The sequence below is a fragment of the Scomber japonicus genome, chromosome 11 (assembly GCF_027409825.1).
Source record: "Scomber japonicus isolate fScoJap1 chromosome 11, fScoJap1.pri, whole genome shotgun sequence".
Lineage (NCBI taxonomy): Eukaryota > Metazoa > Chordata > Actinopteri > Scombriformes > Scombridae > Scomber > Scomber japonicus.
In genome coordinates, this window is record NC_070588.1 from 13,263,896 (window position 1) to 13,274,488 (window position 10,593).

A 10,593-nucleotide genomic window follows, 5' to 3' on the forward strand; every position below is an offset into this window, starting at 1 on the left:
GGGGTTTGACAGACACTGGCTCACCTGCATAAAGAACAGAGACAAGGAGACAGGGACATGCAGGATAGAGGCCTTTAAGAGAGAATCTCAGTAGATGAGAAACACCTTACAGCAAATACGTAAGAAACCCATCACTATTCAACCTCAAAGGTCTTTGCTGAGGATACAATTTTGCCTACAACTGTTAAAAGTACAGGCTTCAGTGCTTTTGGGGAGAACAGGTAGCCTATCACAGTTATAGAGATAACAGACATTTGACTGAGAGCTGTGCTTGACTGAGCTGTAGAGGAGAAGACACGACGAAAAGGCAAAAGAAGGCAAGACGCATCAAGGAAAAAAGAAGAGAAGGGCACAGGAGACAAGACGAAGAGAAAAGATGACAAAAAAGGCAAGAAAAATTAAGACAATACTGACAAGACAATAATAAAGGAAGACAAGGACAAATTTCAAGAGGCAAGTAAGGGCAAGGAAGCAAGACAAGTGAAGGCAGTTTAATGGGAGACAACACCAAATAAAACCAGAGCATTCAAGATAAGGCAAAGGAGCACATCTCACTTCAAAATATGGCATCTCAGGCATTCAGTGCCGACTCTTTCACCTCTCTGGCAGGAGATTCACCCCTGCCCATCTTCATGCACCATACCTCTGCTAGTGACTGCCTCCCAGCCACATCGCATGCTCACAGCATGGTTTCTGCAGGTAAACTGACCTCGAAGGTACCTCTATCCTGTTATGTTGAATATATTTTCTTCTGTATTATTTTCCTCTCCTGTGCTTGACATTTAACTTGTAAATGGAGGCTTATGGTGCCTTAATAACATGACTCATAACCTGCATAATGCTGTCATGGACCTTAAACCTCAACTGCGGGAAAATAGCCCTCCAGTAACCACTGTAATCTTCCACTTCAGCCCTGTGAAGCAGAAGAAGACAGGATGTTGGCATTGAGCCGTTTCCTCCTGTGACACAGCATAGATGAGAGTATTCTGGAGGGATTTCACCTGATGGAGAGTATTGATTATTAATATTGATTAAATAGGAGGTCCCTCTGGTTCTGCAGATGAGTCATGTCTCATGTTGGGCTACACGTTGCACCTACAGGCTTATAATTGAGCCAAGAATGTTCGGCCCCCCTGCTTATGCACCCTCATCATTGCACAGTTGTATTCCCAGGCAGCGGGGTGGATGAATTGGAATGAAAAATACATTTATTCAAATCCAATCCAAATTATGTAAATGTATCTAATCAGTTGGTTTAGCCCAGCTGTCTCTACTCAGTGGATAATTGCTTTGAGGATATGTTATCATTATGGCAAACTCCCCAAGGTCTTCTCCACGATTATAGAGGAAACTTCCTGCTCGTGCCTGCTTATTGTTATAAGCTTAGAATAGACTGAAATAAATCACACAGGACATTAGTCATACAAAATATTTATACTGTAGGAGATTATCGTGTGAATCTCGGAAGAATCTACCTTACTTTAGGAATTTTGCAGGATGGTGCTTTGCTACAATCACATATTAGCCAGTCCTGTATTTGATTATTACCACAGATGTGTGGCCTTTTAAAATGAAGATGAAATCTGTTTACAACACATAATAACAGCAGGACTTGACCTCATGTGTCGTAGCAAAGTTGCATGAGTTTTTATTTGTTTGTTTTTCTAATTATATGTCTGTTGTTCTGTATGCATCTCAACATTACAAGTGTGCATGCATTAATTAGTGCTTGGGATGAACTTCAAACTGCATAAAAAGACAATACATGAATATTTATGTAATTATCAGAGGACATGACCAGAACAATGTTCAACTATATTCAAATGCATTTAGCAGAGGGGAGCATTAACAATGGAACGATAGATTTCCCTGCTTTTTAGTATGTGATGTTTTGGATTACCACATTTTGCATCTTCAGTATAGAGCTAATCCAGTTCTACAAGAGCTGACATTTTTCCTCAGTGTCTGCTAGAATAAATGGGTTCAAATCAGACTGTAATCACATCTCTTTTCTGCACATTTCATATCATTAGACAGGAAGGTGTCAACCCATTATCATCATCTTTCTGTCATAAAATGAAGCTTTAATTATGAGTAATGTTAGTTGGTTTTACATTTATTCATTATGTAATATACATTATTCTGATCAGAGAAGGAATCAGGGCTTTGAATCTAAATTGTGAATGACTGTACCAAGCTGTCCTCAGGTCAGATCCCAACTAACATGTATCACCACTGATGGGTTTGTTTTATTCTTTTGGTCTGATTGTAATCACATTTGTCTCCATCAGTGTCGTCTGGGCTTTCCCTCGGTCAGCCCCCCAAGCGCTCACACATGAATTTATCCACCTCTTCCCTGGGTAACGCTCTCGGCAACGGCCCCCCCAGCCTACATTACCCAGTCACCCCCTGTCACTACAGCAACCAACAGGCCACCTATGGCATTATGGCAGGTGAGTGGTGGTGGTGGTATTTGTGACAACTAAGCAGTTTATCTTGAATGATTCTGATTATACGTTAACCTAGTAATTTATTAAGCAGAAATGTAAAATATTATATGGCTCCAGCTTCTCAAATATGATGATGTTTGGCTTTTTTCTGTCTTAAATCATTTTTATCAGAAGAAATTGGCAATTTAAAGATTCTGCCATGGGCCCTTGGAGATTTGGATGGGATTTTTTTCACTATTTTCTGAGATTGGAAATGGAAACTTAGTGGACACTTAAGTTTCACATTTTGGCTCTACATCAATATAATCATACTATTATTCAGGTGTGATGATTCCAATAAAAAAAATCTGGTAGTATGCCATGATAAAGTTTTTGAAGATTATCATTATGCAGACGATAAAATATAAATATGGTAATGATGTTGGAGTAAAAATAATTAAGGCCCCTCTCTCTCTCTCTTTGTAGCTCAGGAGATGCTCTCTGCCAGTATTTCTCAGACTCGTATCCTGCAGACATGTGGTGTTCCTCACCCTAACATGGTGAGCGCTTCAAACCCATTGCAAGGTAATGATCACATACACACACTCACTATAAGTCTCTCTTTCTCACACACATGCACATAAACACACATAATCATTGACTAAATGAAGCAGACAATTTGTTTATTTCTATTTCATTTCATTCATTTCCATTTGAAATATGCTGCCAGTTAAAATCAATTTCAGACATGATTACCTCGCCTGGCACTATAAGCTCTTTAGCAGTCTTGTTTAACATAACTGTTGGAAACGACTTGCCACTTATTCCCCCTCCTGCCAAGAGAGAAGATTAATGGATATAGAGGTGTGAATGTGAAAACTCTCAGCAGGAATTAGAATAAACTTGCGTAAAGAAGTAATTTGTTGTTTTTTATTATAAGATTCAGAATCCAAAAACAGGTCAGTTATCAGTTGGATTATTGAAGATTTCTGACATTCAATAATTCAGTTCTAACTAGACCCATCTAGCAAAGTATTTTCTTAATGGAATTTAACACAACCGCATAGTTCAAACAAAAGGGAGCTTTCTTAACATGTATCGATATTACAGATGTCAAGTTTGGCCAGCACCAATAAAACATTTCATACTAAAAGCTAATGTGCCGGTGAGATATTGTACAGCTCAGTCATTTTCTTAACAATGTTATCCTTAATAATGTTGCAGATAGCTGTAGGTGTTGATGCTGCACACCAAGCTTTGCGGTAGGGAATTGTAAGTCAGTCCTGCGCATTTTGCAGCAAATAACACCCAAGGACAAACACGACTGAAAGAACACCTGCGTTTTTTTAATTTGTTTTTTTATGACAATGAAAATATTATGCAAGTAAAATTAATTTGACACCAAGGCAGTTTCTTACCAGAAGTGAACACAGACAATAGCGAACACCCAGACACACTCAGCAAATATAATCTATTAGATAGACAGAATGACAAAATGATGAAAAGAAATTTCTTTCTTAAAGAAAGTATGAAGTAAGAGAGAAAATCTGAACTATTTTCTGCTTTCAAGATGGACAAAAATAGACCAAAAAGAATATTAACTAACCCTGGTGGCACAGTACAATTAACATTTTCAGATGAAGTATTAAAATTGCTTCTTTTAAAAGACAAGACTGCTAGAAATTTAGACCCTAACCACTGGAGTGATATTGACCCAGTCCTGTAAACGGTCTAATGAAATTGACTGGTCCACAGTGTCAAAGGCTATGCTGAAGTACATTAGGATTAAAATGAAACAGTCTCACACATTTTAACATCATTTGTCGCTTTAATGAACTCTGTTTCTGTGCCATCAAGGGATCAAAAGGCAGACCGAAGTCATCATGAATATAACTGTCACTGAACTTACTTCAGTTGTTTGCAGCTTTTGTCTACAGACTTACAGAAAATTCATATATGACAGGATAATGATTTAAGACAAAGGGATGTGGATTAGCTTGAAGTTAGAATGAACAACCAAACGACTGAATTTATGAACTGTATTAAAAACCTTCATTACACATTTAGCAGAGACAAGCACATCATATCAACTGTGCATTTGCTATGATTCATGTGAGAAACGGCCGCTGATAAATCACAAAATTAAACTTCAAAATAGCATTAGCGCGCAGCAGGATATTTGAGAAGAAAGGACAGTAACAGATTTAATAGCATTAAACAGAACTCTATTATTATATGAGCTGGATGAAACAAGGTCAGAAAAGAAGCTGCCCCTGGCTCATCTTTGAAGCTACTCTAATCCATTTTTATATTAACAATAAATAAAATGAGTGAGTGTAATGTGAAAGGTGTTCATTTATGAACCCATAGGGAATCATCAAGTCTGCAGCTCCTCTCAGCTGTATGAAACTTTTTTGCCTCATTTAGAATTTTAGTCAATAACTCAGTTGTCATCAATCTTTTCCATCAGGTAACAAAAGCATTCTGAAAAACCCACAGTACTTGTTCAACACCAAAAAAGCAGTCACAATTGTTCAAGGTAGGTAGGTAGGAGCAGTTTATGGATGCAATAGGGGTCCAGTGATTCGCCCTGAAATATTTGGATCACTCTGAGATCATGCTTCAATCAGTAAATATTGCAATATCATATAAATACAGGATTATTACCATTAATTCAAACTTAGTAAACCGCAGGAAAACTGCGTTTACTTTCCTTAACATATATGAAACTAATTAAAGCAGATAATTAAACCAATGTATAAGAAACTCATCATTGTCTGTAATCTAACTGAATTGTATTTCACTTCATTGATACAAGATGGCATACCTAATGGAAAAATGAATTCAATGAGCAAAATTAGCATAAAAAAAGCCACCAACAGACACATTAACAAGAATAAGTACAACTAGAAAATACAAAATTTTATGGCAAACTTTATAATAGAACAAAAGGCTCCTTCCAGTTTTAAATTAATATTCCAACCACTCTGTATTTGAAATAAATAAATAAATGGTTATTATCAGCTGCCATTGAATTAACAAATTGGGTAAAGTTATGAATTCTGTTATCCAGCACACACTGTGCAGGGGAGGGGCCGGTCAAGTCATTGTTTCTTGCACTGTAATCAGAAGAAATGCACCCCATTTCATAAAAATTGGAAACACGTAATATGGGAAAAGTTGAATTTCTGCCAGGAAACACAGTACCACACTGGCAAGAAACAGCCTGCATGATGGCAACTAACAATCCATAGGCAGATTGCTTAGTCTTTAGTCTGCGTGAGGCTCAGAATGTAATTGAAACATGAGGATTTACTGGAGATTTACAGGAGTAAAACATATTTCATAGGGTACACTTGTCGCTTTTCCTTTTCCATTTTTTTCAAAATTAAAGTTTAGTGTCTCTTAAAGGAACAGTGTGTAGGATTTAGTGAGATAGCAGTGAGATTACAGATTACATCAAAAAGCACTACACTACAGCAAATGTACGTACACACCCCAGGGAACAGTCTTCTCCTTTTGTCCAGTATGGTGAGGACAAAATGTCCTTAGCTGAATCATCTAAAAGCACTTTTGATGTTGTGCCCCCCCCCCCCCCCACCACCACCACCACCATTTTTTACCATTAGTAAACAGGGATAGGTGCACACATATTGATATTACAGTACAATGCAGTAGTATCTTAATGACATAATGAAAGACACATCTGCCAGTTAGGCTCAAATATTTCTTTGGAAAGGCCTTTGATAGCTGGAAGTAATTGCAGACATGTACTGTGCTTAGAGAATATGTCTTCACCTAAAGAGGGGATTTAAAAAGAGAGAGTATAACCTCTCCTCAACACCTTCAGTACAAGAGAAAATCACTGATGCATATAGTTTTGGTGTAGAATGAGCCACATTGCTCTCAAGCTGGTGCACAGAACTGACAATTCAGTGGTTCAATGATAGTGTATTTTTCTCCAATCCAAAACCAACGATTTTGTATAGCAGCATGGTGTGGTACAGGGTGATTGTGAGGGCTGTTGCTGTATTCAGTATTCTGTCAGTGTATTGTAGCTGTGGCACCTGTAGAAAAGATTGTTAATACCCAATTAAGCAGCTGTAATAGATATTATATGATAGCAGTGTATGAAATGGCTTTGTGTAATGTGAGTTGTGACGAGGAAAATTATCATCCTCCCACATACACAGCTTCTTAGAGTGTCAGCTTATTGTTTAGCTGTCCAGATGCAACTTTACTGTTTTGTTTCAGTCTCACTGCTCTATTTGTGTTGTGTTTGGCCACAGCAGGCACCTATACATACATACACTCCACTGTACATACCTGTTCAGCGCCAAACTGCACACAGACCAAGGTAGCGACTAGCTGGTGAACATAGTGGAGCATTTACCAGCTGAAGAAATATTTCCCTCCAGAGTTGGTAGAGGCAAAACAGACTTTGGTTTCATGATGGTGGCTTATAGTTTTGCGTTATTTCAATTATAAACCATTCCATCATCCATTTACATAGCTGGAGACCTAATTTTGACACAGTAAATCAAATCCTGCATAAAAGATTACTCATATGAGCAGAAGGTTCACACTGAGCCTGATAGCATCTGTTTCATGCTGCTTTGGTCATTGTTCTTGTTAGCCACACAATATCTGTCCATGATTTGTACCTGCAGCTGTTTGTTTACTTTATTTTCACTCTGTATATTAGCACCAGTAGCCTGCTGATTAATGTCAGTTAGCTAATGTCACAATCCCCAAACCAGCTGGACAAAAAAGAACGTTTCTTATTTTGTCTTCATTCTAACAATAAAACAGTTATCAGCACATCAAAACAAACAGATTTTTGCATTCCCCATTGTGTGGCAGAGTAAGAGCTGCCTGTGCTGCAAATTACTGCAGATGGATGTAAAGACCGCCTACAGCAAAGTCAATATGTTATTTAGCCAACAAAATACAATTTCACTCAGATTAGCTTGTGATACTGGGTGTCTGCTATATTTGGGACTTTGTCATCACTGATCTTTTTTTTTGTAATGAGTTGAGCCTAAAACAAGAAATGGTTGTTATGCCTTTTTTCACAGAATTTTTGAATGCACTACTCCCTGCACTACTATGTTCTTAACACTAGAGGGGAGTGTTGCATCGTTCATTACAGATACTGTTTCAGCAGTGTTAGTATCATTAAGAGCCAAAAATCTTCATATCAAAGTTCAGGGGGCACATAGACTAGTATTTGGCTGTTACACTACAGCCACAAGCTCCATGCACTGCATCTATCATGAACAGCCTCCTGTAGAAATTTGACAACCTGTTTGAAAAGGTTTCTCTGTGTTAATTTGTACGGCAAAGGCTGAACAGCTAATCAATGACTGCTGACATTTTAAAACAAGAATAAGAAGTGAAGGCAGCTTTGTATGGAACACACTGAAGCCAAGGATAAGAGCATTTTGGCAAGAAATGTGAATAGAGCTTTTTGGTAAATTATGGGTACAATGTGGAGAATATATATTTGTAATTAATCCTGTCTCTTAGGTAATAAAAAGCCCATTCATTCCCATGTAATTAATCTAGGGAACACATTTTACAAAGTGCTTAAAGGACCTCATTTTAAAATGGAGTCTTGATCTTTAAAACAGTATGTGGGACAAAATCATCTCAAAGTTCCATCTACTACCTTTTTCTAAGGCTTCAACCACATCTCACATCTTTCCATTAACATATGAAGCTGGCTCAGGTGTAATTGAATGACCAACATGTGTAACATTACATTATACTATTTCACATTTTAATATTTCACTCCTTACAATATTCTACTTTTTTCATACTGTGATTGTGTGATGTGTGATGTATTAGTAATAATATACCCACTTTTTGACACAAAAATTTACTAGATGGAGGAAATTATTATAATTATAATAGCAAAACGACATAAATCTGATTTATTAAAATATGGATTTTATTCCCAGTGGTTTTGTGAGCCTCACAGGTTCAGGTCCTTCTTTTCGCTGTTGAAATAAAGGCACTCAGGATGTCGGAATAGTGGCCATGCTACTTTAAGTACCCTTCTGACAGTCTGAGGGTATCCCTTGTGTCTCCACTACCAACTAATTCCCACCCCACTCCCCACCTCTCTCTGTCTCCAGGGTCTCTTACTTCTTGCTTGTATAAGTTCCCGGATCCTGGTCTAAGCAGTAGTTCTTGTGCATTAAGCCATGGTTTTTCCTCGCTGCCTTCGGCTCTCCTCTTGACTGATGAGGCTCCTGGGGGCCCCACTATAGGAGAGATGAAAACTGACACCCAAAGGAAGAGCATGCGGGATACAGAGGATGCCCCTGCCATGGACTCCCCACAGATACGAGAGCTAGAGATGTTCGCCAACGACTTCAAAATACGGAGGATCAAACTTGGTGAGTGGGATTACTAAATTATCAGAATGATAATAACAGTAATAATAAGACTAACTGAAAATGATCCCACTTCACCAATCAGATAGATGACCACAAATGTTTCTGCGTTTGTTCCTGCCTTGCTGCTCCTCCACTTTTGTATTCAATCAAGTATTTCTATTTATTTTCCCTTTTGACTTGCAGGCTACACCCAGACTAATGTAGGTGAGGCTCTTGCTGCAGTGCATGGCTCAGAATTCAGCCAGACCACCATCTGCCGCTTTGAAAATCTGCAGCTGAGCTTTAAGAATGCCTGCAAACTCAAGGCCATTCTGGCTAAATGGCTTGACGAAGCAGAGCTTGCTGGTGGTGAGTCATACATATTCACTCCATCAATGCCCATTTAGAGCATCTGTATGAAGATAATCTTTACCTGGATATCTCATCTTGCTATGGTGTAATCAGATCTTTGCAGGATTATGCAAAGCAAGCAAATTGTTCATTGTCTAGGATGAACCTTATGTTCCTTATGACACCTTAAAATTAAACAAAATCCACTCATGATCCCTCATCACATTATGCATACACCAGTGAGCTGTGGGCAGTCCCACCACAGAGTGGTTTTCTCTTTAAAGATTATTTCATTTGAATAATCTTTTAGAGGTTTAAAGAGGTAAAACCATCCAGGATTTCACAGGAGGAATTAAATATTTAAAGAAAAATAATGGAAAATGTACATGATTTTTTATATTTATGTGTGAACCCTTTAAGGGATGATTACCTTGATGAAATATTACTTTTTTTAAGTTACACTGATATTTATTCCAAGGGGCAAAGTTAGAACAATGACCCATTACAATAATGATTAGTAAAACACTAATCCAGTCAAAAGTCCAGTCAGGTCCAGTTATCACTTAGTCAGCCAGTAACTTGAGTCAGCTGACCTGTTACTTAATTTCTGTCATAATAGTTTTTCTTTTTTTTTTCTTTTCCTGCAGCCTTGTACAGTGATAAAATAGGAATGAATGAGAGGAAGAGGAAAAGGAGAACAACTATCAGGTATCACTGAAGTGCAAGACACAATACAGTAAATACCATACAATGATGTTAGCCCATACAATGAGTTCATTTTCTCTTCTCGTTTCCCACTGTAGCCTGGGAGCTAAGGAAGCTCTAGAGCGCAGCTTTGTGGAAAAAAGTAAGCCGTCCTCTCAGGAGATAGCCAGAATTGCCAAAGGCCTCCACCTGGAGAAGGAGGTAGTCAGAGTCTGGTTCTGCAACAGACGCCAAAGGGAGAAACGGGTCAAAACCAGCCTCAACCTCAGCTCCTGTCTGACCAAAATTAGTCCAAACTGCATAGCGCAGATGAGTAAAACACAAAGGCCAATGACATAAGTCAGTGAGTGTTTGTCCACCTGTGGTCTGACAGAGGCTCCTTTCTGAGCACAGCAGGTGAGAATGTATTATTTATAAATCGAATGTTTGACAAGCATTGTGAAGCATAAAGTGGGAGAAATCAACAGGAAACAGTAAAAAAAAAGAAGAAAAAAATTCATTATTCTGCATGCATCAACTGATGTACTTGGAACAAGACGCAGGTTCAGAGGTTATTGGTTGGAAAAACACATTTTTGGGATTTCATTTGTAGAGATCCCCTTTATTGCAATATGCTCCAGTTTCATTAATGCAGTTTTTATATTGTTTTATTTTTTATTCTATATACTTGAAAAGAAAGTTGAAAGAATGTGTTTTTACAGTCTTTTAATCTCCCAGAACCCACA

At 38.1% G+C, this 10,593-nt stretch overlaps 1 protein-coding gene across 1 annotated transcript; it reads left to right on the top strand.

Annotated features, from left to right (window-relative positions):
* The first annotated feature begins 563 nt into the window (after positions 1-563).
* Positions 564-10,333, top strand: pou1f1 (POU class 1 homeobox 1). Its single transcript, XM_053329257.1, has 7 exons — positions 564-699; positions 2,292-2,453; positions 2,916-3,014; positions 8,570-8,833; positions 9,017-9,181; positions 9,811-9,871; positions 9,967-10,333. Exons 1-7 carry the CDS (start codon positions 564-566, stop codon positions 10,205-10,207), a joined length of 1,128 nt encoding a protein of 375 aa, XP_053185232.1. The 3' UTR covers positions 10,208-10,333.
* The last annotated feature ends 260 nt before the right edge of the window (positions 10,334-10,593 follow it).

Bases quoted from the DNA above. Each gene is read 5' to 3' on its own strand.
- pou1f1 (XM_053329257.1), top strand. From the start codon at position 564: ATGGCATCTCAGGCATTCAGTGCCGACTCTTTCACCTCTCTGGCAGGA. The intron at 2,454-2,915 runs GTGAGTGGTGGT...CTCTCTTTGTAG, and splicing joins CACCTATGGCATTATGGCAG to CTCAGGAGATGCTCTCTGCC. The intron at 9,872-9,966 runs GTATCACTGAAG...TTCCCACTGTAG, and splicing joins AAAAGGAGAACAACTATCAG to CCTGGGAGCTAAGGAAGCTC.